The 20,305-nt window shown below is 42.1% G+C and overlaps 1 protein-coding gene across 1 annotated transcript in view; it reads right to left on the bottom strand.

The window, feature by feature from the left end:
• prkcz (protein kinase C, zeta) overlaps window positions 1–19,647 on the bottom strand; it is a 169,339-nt gene extending 149,692 nt beyond the window's left edge. The window contains exons 1-4 of the mRNA XM_074682230.1: window positions 19,380–19,647; window positions 17,765–17,886; window positions 17,111–17,200; window positions 14,312–14,362 (exon numbers count right to left, since the gene is read on the bottom strand). Of these exons, the coding sequence (XP_074538331.1) occupies window positions 14,312–14,362; window positions 17,111–17,200; window positions 17,765–17,886; window positions 19,380–19,450 (334 nt within the window). The 5' untranslated portion in view covers window positions 19,451–19,647. The remainder of the gene's footprint in view (window positions 1–14,311; window positions 14,363–17,110; window positions 17,201–17,764; window positions 17,887–19,379) is intronic.
• Between the last annotated feature and the right edge of the window lie 658 nt (window positions 19,648–20,305).

Raw genomic sequence — 20,305 nt, forward strand, 5'->3', positions numbered from 1 at the left:
TGTATATAGCACATTTTGTACCAGTTAAAAGACAAGCAGCTGCATTCTGGACTAACTGCGAGTGTGTCTGTGTCACTGTCCACATCGGACATACTGAAAATGCTTAACTTGACCCAGCTTCTGTTGAGGTAATGTGAGGTAAAGAGGTGGGCTTTGAGCCTCTTAGCCAATAGCAACATTTATGCTGTAAGGTCAGATTTTTGATTTGGAGTGCATGTGGTTTCTGGTGCTTTGGAGCCAGCCTCAAGTGGACCCTTGAGGAACTGCAGCTTTCAGCAGGCCAGCATCAGCTTCATTTCTTGCAGCTGGATGTTGTCACTTGGATACAACAGGACAGAAGTGAGATAGATTACAACCAGGTAAGCTATGACCTGATAGGAAACACAAAACTATGAACATCAGAGTAACAAAGGGAGGCCTGAGCTCAGATCTGAGTTTCCCAGTCGGTCCAATACCAGCTGAGAGGTTGTTCCAGGCCGTGCAGCCTGGTGACTCATGTGAACCTGTGAGGACATCCATGAAAGTGTGAAGCACGGGGGTGGAATGTGTGAACTAATGAGGTCAGACAGGTACACAGGGGGTGAGACTTCTTACCTCGACTGTGACCCCCAGCCATGTAGAATTACGGCTGCAAACAGGAAACAGGACGAGTTGCAGGAAGTGAGACATTAACTCTATGTTCTTACTAGGGTGGGTAAAAATCTAAAAGTCTCATCGCACAAGTCAACCGCCTGTTGGATGTTTTCACATCTCTTTAGTTCACAGGGACAGACAAGATTAAAAGATAAATCTGTTCCTGCTTCAGCTTCATGTCTATGGAGGACGTCGGACAGAACCCTCCCTGGAGATATTCACAGTGAAACTGAGACTGTCTTCAAACAGGTGACAGGGCACTTCACTGGGAGAAATAATGAACCAGGAAATGAAAAACACAAGAAAAATCTCATTCCAGAGTCAATGAATGTTAACCTGGCTACAAGTGAATATATGAAACGTTAGCTCCTTTCCCACGTTTCCTGAGGGCTGCAAAGACGAGCATAAGCCTCATTCATAAACCCACATAGAGGCCTACGCATGTAGTCAACATGTGACTCTTTCCAAATGTAACCATGCATCAAAACCACCAAATCTATCAGAATATTAATGGTCGTGTATTTCAGGATTACTTATAAGAATTGTTCATAGTTGCTGTAATTATACTTTGATCCTAAAATCTGTTTCTGTTTATCATAATTTGTAGTTTCACTCATTATTTCTTCTCTATATTTAGTCCATGTTTAGTCATAACCTCGGCCCTTTTTCAGTAAAAAAGCAAAATAAAAACTGGATTTAGAATATCATCAGCTGATATTATTCATTTTTGATCAAACCTGGTTAACTGAGGTTGGATAAAGACAGCACATTCAACTAATAACAGCGGCAAGTTTCGCTGGTGTTTCGGTGTATAGTGTGACCCTGTTAACTGATGACTCTCTATATATATATCACTGACGTGTTCAGCTTAGAGTTAGCATGGTCGCTATAAACTCCTAAACACTCCATGAAGTTGACTCCATGGTTTTGTATCAGTCCTGACAACCGTCCAAAAAATAACCCTACATTTCATCCAGCTAACAGGTTGAATTTAGTGTTTAAAGAATGATAACTTCTATGATCAAAATGCATGCGTATCTTTATGATGACACTGACTAATAATCCCTCTATGGTAAAATATAAGAAAATTAAAGAGATAACAAATTAAAGACACAAAATGTACAAAGGTGAAATGTGTAGCTGATCAATTCACAGACCAGTGGGGGTTAATGTAACGCACAACAGGGAATAAAAATCTTGAGTTACATTTTTTTCCGGAATCAAAGTACACTTGGTCTTCTCCTCGTCTCCTCTCTGTCCTCCCTGGTGATAATTACTGTATGATGACTCTTCAACATGTTTTATAACATAACACACCAAGGGTCACTGTTTAACAGCTGAAACGTAGCAGGACCGGAAATAGGCGATCTAACGGTCATTCAGACCAGAATGACCCCCCATGGGTTTTGGTTATGATTGGGCAGCCACTTGGACACTCCAATGCAAAAGTATGGCGTCAATAAATGCAGTGTAGTTGACACTAGGGCTGCACGATTATCACAATCGCAATCGCATCGCAATCCCAATCGCAATGTCAGCACATGCAAATACGTAATCGCACTAGAGGTTATCGCAATCGCAATGTCAGCACATGCAAATACGTAATCGCACTAGAGGTTATCGCAATCGCAATGTCAGCACATGCAATTACGTAATCGCAAAAGAGGTTATCGCAATCGCAATCGCGATGTCAGCACATACAATTCAGATTTTTTCCATGATAACCAAGCAAGTCTGTAGACTCATCATGACACAACTTTTTTTATTAAATCGCAATCGCAATATTGTCCACCTAATCGCAAATCACACCTTTTCCTCAAATCGTGCAGCACTATTTGACACTAAACCATAAAACCGGGCTAAACTCACGGCTCATTTGTACTTACAAGTGTCTGTGAAGAGGAAAAAACACAATACAGACACGTTGTAAAAAAACTAGGGCTGTCAAAATTGACACAATAATGACGCCTTAACTCAAACTTCCCTATTTCCACTCACTTTGCACACGCGTTCTGTGTATGACCCTCGGCCCAACCCGTAGGTTGGGCAATCAGGAATCCGTACAGCACCAACAGAACATTGTGGCTGACGAGCAGAAATGAGTAAAGACGGTGTTTTGAATTTCAGCTCCAAAGCTCTGCCAGATGGTTCTCTGGACATCCAGGCCGTGCCATGTTCAGGCATGCTGGAGAGTACAGCCAGTGGGCACACTACTCCAATATGAACCCTTAGCACACACACACATGGCTCGCCTGCGTCATCATGAAGCGTCTGTTTACATGAAGCGCGATCTAATCAGAGCCAGCACAATGAGACACAGAGAGCACTGCTACAACTTTAGAGACTTTTGGACTTATAGTAAGTCATTTTTGTCAGAAACAGCCCTCTAACACCCTGCTACTGTTCAAAATGACGGTCAAGAGGAGTGCTCATGGCGATCATACGTCATGGATCATACACGCCGTCTGCGTGCTTGTGCATAATGTAAACTGTGCTGAAGCCCACCTCTCCAAAGCGCGCCAAAGCAGAGAAGTGAACCATTCTTAAGCATGACGGACACACTTGCAAAACAAGCTGGGCTTTAGGGTTAAAGTGCGCTTGTGACCACGTCCTCAAATACCACTTGCTGACTAAGCATACAGGGGCTGCAGAGAGATACACTGTGTGATATCACTCTTTAAAGTGTGAAGTTTCCAGGGAATTAACTTCTTTTTTCTGACCTATAGATCTTGTTGGACAACGTGTCTGTTGTTGTGATGCATGGGCTCTATCAGTTTGTGTTGAGCTGCCTAAAAAAAACAGGCTGTTTAGTTTAAAAACTTGAAAATTATCCCTTTGAGATACATTTGGAAAAGATAAAAACATGTGGGATCAATATGAGATTAATCACCAGTTAACTATGAACAATCATATGATTAATCATGATTAATCATATGATATGATATTTTAATCGACTGTAGCTCTTGTGTAGAGAGAGCAGTTTTAAAACAGAAACAGGATAAAAATTAAATGCAAAGTGGCGAAATAATGCACAAATGAAGCTTTTTGAGCATTTTTAGATTAAAAGAAATTACTTTTCAAAATGAATAAATAATTGACAGACAAAGAGATTGATCAAGTTATTTCTAAACCTGATCTGAAGTCGTCAAACCCAGAGTCTAAAAACTCTGACAGCAGAATTCAGGTCCATGTGAATTGACATCACAAGTTTTACATTTTAACTTCCCGCTGGTAGATAAAGAAGCTCCAGATCTACCAAGGAGGATTAACTGTTAGGAAAATACGAGCCGACCGTGTGGTTTGTAAAAACGACCTTAAACACACACATGCGTGCACACACACTGAACACAAAGACCTGTGTTACTGGACTTCATGTTCTCTGGTACAAAGACAGGTGAAAGGGAACAATTGAGCCTCTTCTATGTACCTCACCACAGACACACAGACACACAGACACACACACACACACACATAAATACAAATCCTCCACAGAAAGTGAGTGACATTGGTCTGCCTGTGTGGGTTATTTCATGAGCATCAGGAGGTTTGTGAAGGTCAGTCTCTGCATTTCGGCTTCCATCGTTCATTTTCTGTCCCAACACATTATCTTTGCGTCCTGCTCATGGTTCAAGCATCTCTAAAAATCAAACAGAAATGAATTCATGGAGGGATGGTGTCTGCTCAGACACACCAGGACCAGCCAGCGCTCTAATGAGGGATCAGTCTGCATCACAGCCGTCGATTCAGGCTGTGGATGGCCCTTACTCCAGCACCGCCTGATGAAATGTTTAAATTACACACTGCCATAACAATGCCCTCTCCACACACACACACACACACACACGGTTGCAGAGTAACAGCATGTCGCGCCCGCTGGCAGGCAGGTGCAGCCTCTGAGCGCTCTGCCAGAAAGCCCCCGGTGCAGGAAAGCAGCCAGGCTCAGGCACCAGCCGCAGCTAGCAGCCCAGCTAGCAGGTTCCATCAACACCATCCCCGGCTGCAATGCGTGACACGACGAGCAGCCGGCCGTGATTCAATCACACATGCTAATCACAGCAGCACAAACACACACACACACACACGGAAACGGTAATCCACGGAGGAGGCAGCTCTTTGTCTCCAGGATGAAAAGATGAAGGGTGATGGAAAGATGCAGAGATAGATAGCTCACCGGTTTGCCTTCTTCCTCTCCTCCTCCTCTTTCAGCACATTATCCAGGCTAAGAGTGTGTGTGTGTACATGTGTGTGTATGTGTGGTGAGCCGGTAAAGACACACACAGCTACATCCCCTCCTCTCCCTCCCTCTCTCTGCCGATCACTCCCTCTTTCTCTCTCCTTCCTCCCTGGGATTTATTAAATTATTTCCTCCTCCCTCCCTCCCTTCCTCCGTCTTTGTCTCCCTCCTCACAGCTGATGGAGCTGCCTTTGTTTTAAGCCTGTTTAACTCTCCCTCTCTGAAGCTGTATCACTCTGGGGTTTTTAAGCTTAGATAAAAATAGAATAAAGATGGAGCTCCTGTCTTCTTCATAACGAGCTGATATCTGCACACTGCTCTCACCCTCTCCATGTCTCCCACTCTCCCACTCCGTGTGATGCGGCAGCGCTGTAGGCTCCTCCCTGGAGAGACAGCGGTGCCACACAGCTGAGAGAGAAAGGGAGACAGGGAGAGACAGAGGGGGATGCTGGGAAAATCTGGTGGCTGAGAGAGGGAGGAGGGTGGGGCTGTGTGGAGGTGGGTGTGGCTTAATGGGAGGGAGGGGAGGGTGCTGCTGGAGAATCCGGTGCAAGGCAGGGCAGCCAGCACGGACAGCATCATCCAGGATCTCAACACTTCCACCTCCTCCCTCCCTCCACCACTCTGTCTGCACACAGAGGGGGTCTGTTCACTGCCCTCACACACACACACACACACACACACACACACACACACACACACACACACACACACACACACACACACACACACACACACACACCACAATTTAAAGCTGCTTTCAAGAGAAGCCTTGTCTATCGTCAGCTCTACTTTTTGAAGGAGCAGATTGCCGTTTGTATTGTTGCAGACATACAGTATGTGAGCACTAAAAAGCAGACTGGGATGAAAAGATGAAAAGTGTCTATGCTGGTGTTTAAAGAGAAAGTATTGTGCTTTTTTCAGTCTTCACTCTGTCCCTCTGGTGCCCCCAAAGTATCTTTATATGATTTATGGCTCAAACAAATCTCCCATTTTCTCTCTGGTGTTTTAGAAAACTCTTAGCTGTGTGCAACCTTTAATTCTGCTGCTGTCTCTTTAAGACTTCACCCTCCACAACCCCCCTCTCCTCTAATTGGCCAGCCCTCTGGAGCTCTGGGCAAACCTTGATATTTCGAGGCCCACCCTTCAAACAGAGAAGATCTCACAAAGACGATCTGGCGGTATTTTTAGAGCAGAGTGTTTTGATCATTTCACAGACAGATTCAGGGGTTTCTACAACATTTGATTACGTAAAGGTCTGACAAACACAGTTTAAAGTGTGTGATACAGCGTTAAACTGAAGTGCATAATGAGGACTGACGTCTTTGATGTGAAACTGAACTGTTAGTGTCAGAATGAAATATAACCGGATGAGCTCAGGGTTTGAAATAATTACTGTCTGATGATTGAGAAGGAGCATTATTTTACTCTAATAACTGCTGGGGCTGTTTCCTCCAGTAACACACTCAGGTTAGGAAGCAAGCTCACTGTTTCCGTGTCCTGCTGAAGAGTTAACGGTAATCTGAGCGGATATTAAAGCTCACTCAGGATATAATAACATAAAATACAGCTAATTACTGTTAGTACTAAAACACCACAGCTTTCATTATTGTTTGATATCATTAAACTACTTGGAGCAAAAAGTATGGATAGTTAAAGCTGCTAGCTTGGCTGTCAATACCTCATAAGACATCAAATAGGGGTGGGAGAAAAAATAATTAATTAATAAATCAGGATTTCTCTGTGAGTAAAGGGGCTTTGAGGAGTTTCTAAGTGATCTTGAAAAAGTCTGATCCTCATCCACACTTTAAAACTAGATTATCAGCATCAGAATCATTGATTTATAGCACGTCCAAGTCTATAACAACACCACGTCGGATGATAAAGTTTAGCAGAGAGAAGAGAGATCTGTGTTTTTCTCTGCTGAAAATGATTTCTGTGATTAATTTTGTAGTGATGGTGGACACTGGAGCCTAACTGTCAGACAGAAAAAGGACAGAAGAGCAGAAGAAAAAGAAACAGGAGAGAGACAGAGCACCAGCTAAAGGCTAAAAGGGTTAATGTGTTTTTTCTAATGTTGACTCCAACCCACAGTCAGCAGTTATTCTGCAGTGGTCTGTTCAAACTTGAGAGTCTATCAATAAATTGAAGAGCCAGGTTACGTTAGCTCTGATTGGTGAGGCTGGAGTTGGTAGATGAGCTCTGGTAGGACAGAAGCAGGATTCACTAACGTTACACATTACAGACACGTCCCAGAGCACCAGGCTGTGTTAAAGAAGCAAACTAAAAATCACATAAATGGGTAATATCAAAGAATTCCAATTTAAATCGAATAAGCACCACAAAAAAAAATATTGAGAACTGTATTTCATTTTTACTTATTTATACAACCAACTTACTCTCTGAATTGTAATGAGGAAAATGTATTAGAGTTAGTGTGAATATAATCACATCTTAAAAATGCAGTAGTCATGGTTTTTATGAGTCCTTGGTTGTAATAAAGTATTTCTTACAAACGGTGGCTGCAGCGTTTCCTGCTTTTCTTTTCACAAGCTCTAAGTTTTCTCCACCTTTTGTACCAGAATCAACAACATTACCCAAATTTATCGGGGTGCATTTGACATGTCCCCGTTCTTGGTCATGAAATGATGTCCTGTTTCTGAAGTTCCCTAAAAGGTCTGGGTTTTGCTCAGCCTGTTCTACAGATCATTAGTGTTTAAAATGAAGCGCTGCACTGGGCCACTGGCATCATTCTGACAAACTTACCTGTCAGGATGTTGAGCGTGCACGTCACATGTCATGACCTGAAAGACCCAGGCCACTCCTGCCCTCAGATCAAACAGAAAACATGATCTGACTGCCTGCTCCATTTTCTTTTTCTATGAGCCATTATTTATATGTTTTACATCAGCCCATTTTTCTTTTGGTGCTATTGGATTTTTAGGCAATTTTTTTTATATTTTTGTTCAAGAGAAATATATATTTTTTGGGCTACCTCTCTTTTTCTTTTTCATTAAGTGTTGTGAGGCATTATTTATGTTAACATTATAGGAAATCTTTTTCACCTCAAACAGAAAAGGAGCGCTTGAAATAAAGGTATGGTTAATAAATCTACTTATTCGTCTGAATATATTTGGGTATTTTTGCAGTGTTTCCAAGAGGCCAAGAGGAGGGTCCTCCTATGGGGTTTTCAGAATATGGTCACCCTGTTTTGACTTTGCTGACGACCTGTTTTCCATCTTAACAACAATGTTTTATAAAAATCATACAACTTTCCCATCACAAAAGCGAAACAATATCACTAACTACAAACATCATCCCAGTTCACACCTGAGTCTAAAATGCTCCACTCTTGATCAGATCGCTGTATGAGTTTAAATACTTGTGTTTGGGGGTGTCTGCATGTTTCTCCGACAGAGAGGATTTCAGCAGGACGTGTCACGAAAGTCAGCTTCAGTTCTTCAGTTCTCACTCATCTGTCACAACAGGCTGAGGAATCACTGTGGATGAGATTATACCTCCTGAAAGGAATAATGTAGGAGCTGATATGGTTTAAAGACAGCATGATGATGATGATGATGATGATGATGATGACAGTGGTGGATCTGGACTTGTTTCTATGTGCCTGCCCAGAGACTGCTGGAGACCTGCTCATAGCTGAACCTGCAGGGCATCTTTCCTGGACATCAGTGTGTCTGATAAAACTCATCCAACAAGCCAAACCAAACAATCTGTTCTGCAGAGTATTCTGCAGGAACAAATATGTGTTTGACCTCCACAGTAACTGAGTGTGGAGCCAAGTCTCAGAGGAGGAAATTCAAGAGAACAGTAAAGAAACCAGAACGTGTTAGCAGGCCTGGCTCCTCATGGAGCAAAGCAAAGTTCTGTTAACATGCTTTTTTTCTGTGAACTGATTCTTAAATGTTTCAACATCTTTACAAAATATCAGCTGCTGAATATTTTATCAGACATGAGCGCAGAGTTAGCCTTGAACAACAAGTTACAGCTTCTCCTCCTTCTCCTCCTCCTCCTCTGTGAGAAACAACAATCCTCCTCAGCCATCACAGCAAGAGAGCAAACACAGCAGGAACACACACGCAACACAACAGAAATATGCTCAACATGATCCACACACACTGACCTGATGTGTGTGTGTGCCGACGTATGTGCGTGTGTGTGTGTGTGTCTGTGTGTGTGTGTTTACAACCTACCAACAGGACGACAGCCACACTCTGCTCTTCATAGTAAACCAGCAGTCTGCCTTAGGGAGAGAACAGGGATCCACTCCCATCAAACTCACTCACACACACACTCACGCCAACACACTAACACACACACACACACTCCTGAAACATGCTGTCACAGCACATAGAGAGCGAGCTTGTGCAGCAACAACAGGAGAGGACGTGAGAGAGAGACCAGACTATTGTGACTGATTAGATTTGAGGACAGATGAACTCCACATTTTAAGCCGTTCACTGTTCCACGCTGCTGGTTGGTGGCACGTTGTGATCAGGTCACAGGAAAGGTGTCTTAAAGAGCCTTTGTAACATAACTTTCCTAAACCTCACAGAGTACAGCTCAGGAACCGATGCAAGCAGCCAGATCCACCTGAGCTCTTCCTCCTCACGATGATGACTGATTCTTAACAACAAAAGAGACCACGCAGGTCAAACCAAAGCCTCCTGTGCCTCAGGAGTTACTGGACCCCACCCTCTCTGAGCGTCTGTTGTCTACAAAGTCACATCAACCAGAGGAAGAAATGAAAAAAGCATCAATATTTATAGCCACAATGTCACCTTTGCTGCACTTACTTTTCTTTGTACATTATTTTACCCTCTGTTTTTTTCAGTAATTGTTTTTTTCTGTTATCTTCTTTGTCATGTTTTCTTCTCTATGCGTGCAGTTGGAGAGCTGTGGACTGTTTGGGTTTTTCCCCGTGGAGTCTCAGACTTCAGTTAGCTCCTCAGTTGCTGTTGCTGTTGTTGTTGTAGTTGCACAGCCAACCCACAGATACCTTGCTCTGGAGTCAGTTGAGAGTTAACCTTTATCGGCCACAGCAGCAGTAAATTCAGCCTCAGACAAACTTGGCACACCTGGAAAAATCCTTCTGACCTCTGCAATTGAAAAAAGCTGAAATGTTATCGAGCGTTTTTGTCTTATTTTCAGAAAAAAGAATCTTATTATACTCATTATGAGCTACATTCACGTGACTAGTCCAGAAAAATGTCTGATTTCAAGTTATCCAAAGACAAAAATGAGGTCTAAATTACAGAAGAGGATGAGGGCTTGAAAAAAAAAAACATCTGATTTTTTTGTTGTTTTTTTTTCATACTATTTTTTTCGGACAAAAAAAAAGTTAGAATTCTGAATCTTTTTTCTCAAAAAAATGTGATAAAAAATTGACATTTTTGGGTTTCGGTTTAATTACTTGAAAAAAGACATTTTTCTGGACTGACCAGTTGATTGTGACTCATACTATGACAAGACACTTTTTACTTATAATAAGAGAAAAACACCTGATAAGACTTCAGTTTTTTGCACTGTGATGTCAACATCAGTCCAAATATGGGGACAGAGAAATATGAAATACCAAACTGTCCCCAGAATAGGATGACTCTAATTTAAGACGACCTCCCTCTATTCTCGGGCTGTAGCGGAACACAAATTTTACGATATGATACAATATCTGATATTCAGCACATGATGCGACATATATCCCGATACTCAGCCGACGATATGATTCAACGGGATATTATTTGATATGATATGATATGATATGATATATGATATGATATGATATGATGTGATGTGATGTGATGTGATGTGATGTGATGTGATGTGATGTGATGTGATGTGATGTGATGTGATGTGATGTGATGTGATGTGATATGATATGATATGATATGATATATGATATGATATGATATGATATGATATGATATGATATGATATGATATGATATGATATGATATGATATATGATGTGATGTGATGTGATGTGATATGATATGATATATGATATGATATGATATGATATGATATGATATGATATGATATGATATGATATGATATGATATATGATGTGATGTGATGTGATGTGATGTGATGTGATGTGATGTGATGTGATGTGATGTGATGTGATGTGATGTGATATGATATGATATGATGTGATATACCTGCATTGTTTTAAAAAAGATTTTGAAGGGATCTGTGAATTTGGTGACATCAGTGTTCCATTGACTTTCATTGATTTAATTAAACTAAAAACTGAGTTCTTCGATGTGAAGACAGTATCTAGAAGGGTAACAGAGACACCAGCAGCTGGCTGACCTAACCGCTCTTCCTGCAAAGCGAACAGGCTGAGGGTTAGCAGGGCTACAGACTAACATTAAGCATTGGTTGCACCGGTGCCCCTAACTTTTTTTTTTTTTTTTTTTTTTTTTTTTGGGTGCAACAGCACAAAATCTTGATTGCCCCACCATAAATGCCATCAGGTCACCTTTTCAACACTAAAACTAAAACAAAGATAAGGTGTAGAGAAATGTTTCTCAGAACATGTATTAAGTGTTTAAAGTGCTTCACTGAGCTGAAATTTAACATTTTAAACCCAAACATGAAGAAAAATAAAACATTTCCAAACCAAAGTGCCTGTTCCTAAAGTGCTTCACTGAGCTGAATTGACATTAATCCATTTTTCTCCATGAGAAGAATTTCCAATCTGAATTTGGTGAACAGCAACTCCTCTTGTTGCCTGTTTTTGTGTCATGTAAAGGTTTATCTTTTTTTTTTTATCTGGGCTGAAAACTGCTTTAAATTTATTAAATTGGCTGAGTGAAGTTAAAGAGAAACAGTAATAATATGTACTGTGCACATCCTGGTCACACCTACCTATTATACTGCCCTTATTGCCCCCCCAGTCTGAAAGTCTGGACACACCCCTGCACACAGTGGCACAGAGGCACATAGTGACAGTGGGATGAAAGCTAACAGGCTTTCAGGTTTGTTCATCCAAAGCTGGAGGAGAACTCCTGTTGTTTTTTTTTAAAGGATTAAAGGAAAGATATACAAACTCAAACTTCTGTCCCAAAGACAAAGCAGAAAGGTGACTCCTGTATGAGCGCGAGGAAGGTCAACGAACATCTGATGTATGTGTGTGAGTTAACTGATAGTGCAGCACCATACTGATCATCATTACAATCTTCAGACTAAATGTATCGATACTCTCTGCAGAAATAAAATATCCATTTATATCCTAGAATTGATAAAATACGACAGCCCTACTCTTTTCAAGATCAATCTTCATAAAAGACTGATAACTAGAATTGACTTTGTTTAAAAAAAATATTTTTACTCAAACTCAGAATCGAAACAATAATCAGAGACTGCTTTCATTTTTGGCTCAGTGTTTCAGCTGTACCTAACCAAATCGCTCACTTAGCAATTGGTAATGGACATGCCTTCTTTACATTCCTCAATAAACTCACACACCCTCCTGTCGGAAACTAGGGGTGGGTATTGGCAAGGACCTCATGATACAATATGCATCACAATACGAAGGTCATAATAAGGTAGTATTATGATATCACAATATTGTGATATATTGTGATATTCATTCATTCATTTTCTGAACCGCTTATCTCGCTCAGGGTCGCGGGTGGCTGGAGCCTTTCCCAGCTGTCATTGGGCGAGAGGCGGGGTACACCCTGGACTGGTGGCCAGTCAATCATAGGGTTGACACAGACAGACAGACAACCATGCACTTACACACTCACACCTAGAGACAATTTAAAGTGATTAATTAACCTGATGAGCATGTTTTTGGACTGAGACAAGTTTTTTTGTTGTTGTTGTTGTTGAAGATAATATGAAAAGTGGGGTCGTGTTAGAACAGGGTTCTGACCATTGACACATGCTGATAGTTTTATGGGGTTGCTACATGATAGCAACATGTAGCGACCCCGTAGTACCCGGATAGAACCCACGCATGCACAGGGAGAACATGCAAACTCCACACAGAAAGGCCCACCAGCCAAGCTGGGAATCAAACTGGTGATGTTTTTGCTGCAGCGCTAACCGTTGCACCACCATGCAGCCCCGTTGTGATATTCTACACAGTTATTTAAGAAAAAAACAGAGATGATGTTTATGTAAATCACCATGTATCACTAAAATTGTGCAAAAGAGTTGCTGTGATTATGATTTTATCAGTTTACTACACTGTAAAACTAATTGAGCTAAAAATAGAGATAAAAAAATTGATGTGTACAGCATCGAAAGCCACATCATTAAGTTTAGGAATAACATTTGAATATACTTTGAGATTAGCATTATTATACAGTCTGTGGGCAACATACAAGAGAGAAGCTCTTCGGCGCCATCTGCTGCAGTGGGGGTGTGGGTGTCATATCCAACTCGGCTTAAATATGTACTTTTTCTTTAAAAAAAATCCGATATTAAGAGTTTTAATATTGGTTTTGTATCAGAGGTCAAAGCATCATGAAATTTTTTTGTATGCATATTTTTTTCACACCTCTATTGGAAACAGCCTCTTGGAGGACCAGGATAAACTTTTCTTTTACAGTTCACATTTTCAGACAGTCTTTTTCAACGCATCAACTTTTTAGCTTTACAAAAAGCTGGCGCCCCCTACTGTTGCTATCATGTAGCGACCCCATACAACTATCAGCAGGTGTCAATGGTTTGAACCCAGTTATAAGACAACCCCGCTTTTCATATAATCTTCAACAACAACAACAAAAAACTCGTCTCATATTCAGGTCAATACGGTAATCACTCATGTTTAAAAGATGTTGTGGCTGTTGAACTAAACATGCTGAATGACTTGTTATGTGCTAACCAGGTAGCAAAGGCAAGAGAAGACCACACAGGGACAGCTGCCACCTGCAAACCAAGACCAGATCATAGTTGGTTCTCTGCAGGGGGATCCTTTAACAGTTTTACCAAAGAGACGCCCGTCTTCACACATCTCAGGGAAAGATCCCTGTCTGTATCTTTCTGACCCAGCAGCACTGAGCTAAGCCTGTTAGCATCCCGCAGAGCTTGGTAGCTAAGTGGACCAAAAGGTCTCCAAAGTGGAACCCTCCATGAGCGAGTCCACTTACAACTGCTGTGACCAAGACACCAGACAAAGCGTCCAGTCAGTTTCTTTCAAGAGGAGAGCTGCTGTGAAATTGGCTGAGCACAGTCACACCCCTAAGAGCTCAGACCGTCCGATTTAAATAACCCAAAGTCCTCTACCCCAAAAACGCTCCACGATGAGAGGAAGTAAAGGGAGAGTTCAAAACTACTCTCTCCTCTTGTTTTAAGTGAAAAACAGAGAACACAGTCAGGGTGAGAAGCCTTAGAGACAGGCAGACAGACAGAAAGATAGACAGGCAGACAGAGAGACAGGCAGGCAGACAGACAGAGCTGGGTTACTCACTGTCCTCTCCGGGGCACCACATGCCGGGCTTCTCTGGGATACTGGGGAACACTGGAGAGACAAAATCAACATCATTCACAGCTGATCCTTTAATTCTCCTGAGTGGAAAAAATTCAGAGGTTAGAAAATCAAAATAATCCTTATTCCTACAGGGATATGGTTACAATACATAATTCTAATATCATACAAATATTATCGTAATAATCATAATATTTTTTTTGTCTTCTTAAAGTTGTTTTTTTTTTTAATTGCCCAAAAACCTATTTTATTTTGGAGGCTCTTAGAGGTAGGGTGAGAATGATTTTTATCAGCTCTTATCAGAGCAGCTCCACCCTTTCTCTTCTTACTGTCCATATTCTTGTGTTTGTATCATAGACTCTGTAATAATAAAAGTTTTTACTTGTTCTCATGATCCTCTGACAAGCACTGCTGCATGTGCGTGTGCTGGGGCGTGTTGTCAAGGTAACGGCGGGTGTTTATGAGGAAAAAACGAGCTGCTGGAGCAGGCCGCACAGGGATAGTGATATCAGCTTCAGTGATACATTCTAACCCAGAGACACTCCGGGCTTCCTCCCTCCCAAACATTTCATCTCATCTTTATCTGCTGACAAAAGTGTTTGTTGTAATTTGCCACAGTCTTCCTCATCATGTCTGACTTTTTATTTAGTTTTCTTTCATTAAAAAGGTTTGTTACAAACATTTTTCATCACAGTCTCCAATTAGTTCAAATTAGCATCTGTTAAAATCTGAGGACAGTAGAGAGAAAACATAAACCCTTTCTTGCAGGTAAACAACACAAATAAACAATGTTTGGAGTAACCCCGTTAAAACTAAAGCTATTGCTCACAATGTTACTTTTTCCAGTAACGGGTAATCGTGTTAACCATAATCATGTTGACACGTCTTTAACAAAGAGCTGATGCTAAAGTCAACTTTTCAGCTACAAATATCACACAGCTGCCTGTGTGTGTCTGTGTAACCTGGAGAAATTACAAGTCCGGTGGAGCCAGGGTTAAATAGCAGGAGAATCCCTCCTAGAAGAGGAGTGTTGGCAGGTCTATCTGACCTGGATCACTCAAGGCTGATTTATGCTTGACCTGTCCGCGGGGTCTGCGTGGCTTCGTGCAGACAAATGACGTCATTTTCGAACCTGCCCCCCCCCCCGTGCAGTCCTTTTCATGCAGAAAAATTTCTGTGCCGTGCACACGAAAAAATGTCTAACCTGCTGGACAGAGACATGCAAACAAGATGGCGGAAGAATGGGAGCCCCTAGTAGTCCAAGTGCAGAAATGTAGGCATCTGTATGACTGTTCACACAGAGATCACTGTGATAACCGAGCGTGAAATTGCCATTCTTTGCCACTCTTGGCAGAGAGGAGGAATCAGTTTAAAGAACCTGGAAAAATCTCAGGACAAATATGTGATGTTGTAAACAAAGGCAAACTACTTCTCGTTTAGTACTCTGGTAGATGTCAAAAAAGCATAAAAGCCTCACGGGTTCCCTTGCGAGGATCTCGTACGTCTCATTTCCACACGTCATGTTCATGAGAAAAGCATACAGGGTGGGCCAGAAAGATTTACCCATCGTTTTTTCCACACTATCCAAAAATGCTTTCAGACAAACATAACAAACATTGAACACAGTTTCTATACTTTAGTCTCTGTCACCAAAAAGATTTACATCTCAAAATGGCTACCCTTTGCCTTTATCATAGCCTGGAGACAACCTGACACACTGCCTGGCATGAGCGCCACACTGTCTCTGCATCAAGTTTTGACCATGACTTCATCAAAGCAGGGACACTGCTGTGAGATACTCCCGAGACCTCCTTCTCCAGGATAGACCAGATTGCTGTCCGGACTTGACAGAGGCCACATGTTCTTGTCCCAGAAGCCAGGAAAGTGCTGCTTGCACCAGGTCTGTGTGACATTGGATGTGTGAGCTGCTGCACCATCTTGTGTGAAGACACACTGGTGTCCAAACGCAAGGCAACACTTTTTCTTCAAGCATTTAAAGGTACACCTGGCTGTTCACTTTCACACCCTCCTGAATGAAGACCACACCATGACTCCAGCTGGCTTCTGATGGCCAAAAAGACTTCTGCAGCCTTCGGGTAGGTGCTGTGCACTATGTGCATAAACCCTGTCATTCTGGGAATGGACCACTGCCTGAACGGTGAAGATCTCATCAGACCAAACCAGGACTTTGTCTGTGTCACTCTGGATCTCCTGCAGCATCATTTCCCCCTGTCAAGACGTTTTTTCTTAGAAGCGGCTGAAATTAGATGTCTGTGTTGCATTTTTAGTGCTTTCAGTCTGAGATCCTGTTTGAGGATTCTTCTCAGTGAAGTTCTTGAGATGTTCACTTCCTTTGCTGTTGCCCTCATGCTCCTGCGAGGATTCCATTGGATTCTCTTCCTCACCGTCTCAACAGCTCTTTTGGTCTGGACTGAACGTTTTCTTCCAGGGATTGGCTTGCTGATGGTATTGCCAGTCTCCTTGCATCGTTTCATGACATTGCAGACAGTCTTACAACAAACATTCACCTATTTCATGATTTGCATTGTCGTCAGTCCAGCCTCCTTCAAGGCCACAATCTGGTCGCACTTACCCTTCGATGCCATACTCAACAATCATTAGGGGTAAACAAATGAACTCAGGCACATCAAAAGCTATGCCTTTTAAGAGAAACTATCCAAAATTTTAAGTTTATAGGACAAAAGCTAAGCAAACAAAATAGAGATATACGATGGGAAATTTGAACAAACATCACAAAAACACTGTGCTCAATGATCTCACCATGCAGCAGCAGGCCAGACTTCCTGGTCCGATTGTAAATACGAAAAGCTTCCTCCAACTCCATCTGAGACGAGATGGTACAAGGGTCCCCTACACACACACACACACACACACACACACACGCACACACACACACACACACACACACACACACACACACACACACACACACACACACACACACACACAGGATTAAATGTGTAAACAAATAGAAAAAGTGAGAATTATTTCGGGTCATGCAGGTTATCACCCTGCCTGTTGTAAACATACAGTATTTGATGCATGGAGACGATGATGAAGAGGAGTGGATCTTTGTGTGTTTGTTTACATGAACACAGCCTGAGACGTGGTGTTAATTTAAAGTTTGTCAGAGCATTAAGCTTCCCCCTCAGATTAAATCCCAAAGTATGAATCCACAGGATGTGTTGGAAAGTGTAGCTATCCCTCCTGTCATCTCTGCTGAATCTGAGCCCGTCAGGTTGTTCCAGTAACACTGAGATGTTCCAGAGCTGACGGTCAGACTGGCCTGCAGCCCGGTAAACAGCCCTCTGGCCCCCACACAGCGTCTCTGAGCCAGAGTTTATCAGTGGTGTTAAAGGGCACAGCAGGTGTGTTCACGCTGATCAAGAGTATCTGAGCATGAGGAACACCCACCTTCATCATCGATCCACTTCAGCGTGATGGGCTGCTGCCTGGCAACGCTGCACATCCCTCTCACCTCCACACACAGCTCTGCAAAGGTTACCGAGGCAGCCAAGTTTGTGATCAGCATGTCTCTGGATGCACACACACACACACAAACAGAAAGATGAATCACTGTGAGATCCTTCACTGGTATCAGAGCTGTCAACAACAACAACAACAACCTGAGGACTTCATTCACTCTCTGGATTAAACATCACTTCCTGTAAAGTCTGACGTCTGCAGCAGGGACTTACAGGACTTAACAATGCAGCTGCAAATCTTTGTGTGTGTGTGTGTGTGTGTGTGTGTGTGTGTGTGTGTGTGTGTGTGTGTGTGTGTGTGTGTGTGTGTGTGTGTGTGTGTGCTGCATTTTTCTGGATTCTGACAAGGTGGAGTAGAGACAGCCTGCCTCCCAGCAGGCCTTGCTTCACGCTGTCAACACCCACACAAGTCAGAGTGGAATGTTGTCTCACACACACACCCATACACACACACGCAGGTCAGCATTACCTCATACTGATCAAGTTTTCATTTTATTTATTTTTTTGCGAAGAAAAGAGAAAATGTTAATCTGGTTCATAAAATTGATAAATATATATATTTATATATGTTCAATTAATTTGACAGTTATGCAATGTCACAGTATTCAAAAAAGTGAAGCTGCCAGTACTTATCATTGAATATAATGTTCAAACCACCTCTTTCAAAAGTCAACTCAAAATATCAGCACTTCAAAGTAAAATTCACATATTGCTTTGTAACTTATGACAAAGTAAAAGATTATTTGAGGGATTTGTCTCCTTTTAGACAGATGAAGCATTAACAAGATGTCCTGCACATCTACGGAATCTAAAAATTAAATCACACACGCGCCACCCTCTGCTCTGTTGGCTTCTCAAACCAAAGCCTGCTGCAGTCAAACACTTGTGTTAAGACTTCTTGAACAGACTGACCTTCGAACTATTTGAAGAGTGCAGACCTTAGAGTCCTCGGCACGCTGAGGGATCGGCCCTCCAACATGGTGACCTTTGAACCCTCTAATCAGAAGATTTCTCTCTGAATGAGCTCTAACACTCTGCGACAGGCCCTGTGTGCTGGTTACACCCACTGCACTCGATACTGACTCTTACCTGACAGGTAAGAGGAGCACCTGCAAAGTTTGATAAGGTGTGTTTACTCCCCCAGAAAAGGAATTCTAGTCTCCCACCGTTTGACCTGCACAGTTTGTTTTCAGATTAACATTTTTTAAACGACCCTGCTCTGAAAAGCAGGACTGCGTCTGCAGTAAAGTGTACTGTCATTCTCAATTAACGGTTGGAAATGACCCCACCTTTTGGTGAGGTCATTTCCAACCGTTAATTGAGAATGACGTCATTACGCAACAGCATCGCAACGTCACTGACCAAGCCTGATCCAGCGCAACAGTATGACCCATAACACACTTATACATGCATACACACACACACACACACACACACACACACACACACACACACACACACACACACACACACACACACACACACACACCTGTCATCATCTCCGGCCACCTAACTTGTCTAACCCCTACTCTGAGCCCACTTACCCACAGTAGTGCGCTTTAACTTTCACCCACTCCGGGTCCAGGTCCATCACGGATCCGTTTGACGCCAGCATGTGCACAGCAACAGTTTACAGTCCCCTTTAAATAGGCCCGAGTTCTAACTGTCACCTGCCCACGCTAGGTGTTCATACCACGGTCAGGTGTCACGGTGCCGTCCTGATGAACTTTCTGGAAGATCAGCTCGTCGAGTTTCTGAAAAGTTTCCTCAGTTTGGGAAACATCTGAGGCTCCACGGGCGGAGGAGACGTTAAGCTATATTATACAGCACATTAATTTCCGGTAAGATTTTTCAAAGTAAAACCATTGATCGTCAATTCAATGTGCTTTGTCAAAAACATGTTAAAACTCCGGGAAAGAAAAATGAAAAACTAATTAAGATATATGAAAACTTCAGAAAATATGGAAACAACAGACTGAAATAAGAAAAAATCCATAAAGTCACAGAGAGGGAGTCTTCTTTGAAAGCCTTTCTTCTATAGATATTATTATGAACAACGTGTCCACAAGAAAATTTGTAAAACCATCTTGTAAAATGTGCACACACTATTAAAATCCCTTGGGATGGGAAGATAATCGTATTTTGACAATATAGCTATTATGTAGGAACAATTTGTTTTCATAACCTATCATATAGCCTAGTTTACGTAAAACAATCATTCTAGGGGAACAAGTTAGCTTGTGAACAGTACATTTAAGCACATATTGATTGCTTAAAATAATGCTTATATAAAAACAAAATGAAAAGAAAAAAGTTTCTTTCTTGAGACCTTGTTGGGACCCGCAGAGAACCTACGCATGCACAGGGTGAACATGCAAACTCTGCACAGAAAGGTTTACCGACCAAGCTGGTAATCGAACCCTTGACCTTTTTGCTGCAATGCTAACTGTTGCGCCACCGTACAGCTCAT

The sequence above is a fragment of the Halichoeres trimaculatus genome, unplaced genomic scaffold (assembly GCF_033239565.1).
Source record: "Halichoeres trimaculatus isolate MK-OKI-2021-1 unplaced genomic scaffold, fHalTri1.1 fHalTri1_scaffold_11, whole genome shotgun sequence".
Lineage (NCBI taxonomy): Eukaryota > Metazoa > Chordata > Actinopteri > Labriformes > Labridae > Halichoeres > Halichoeres trimaculatus.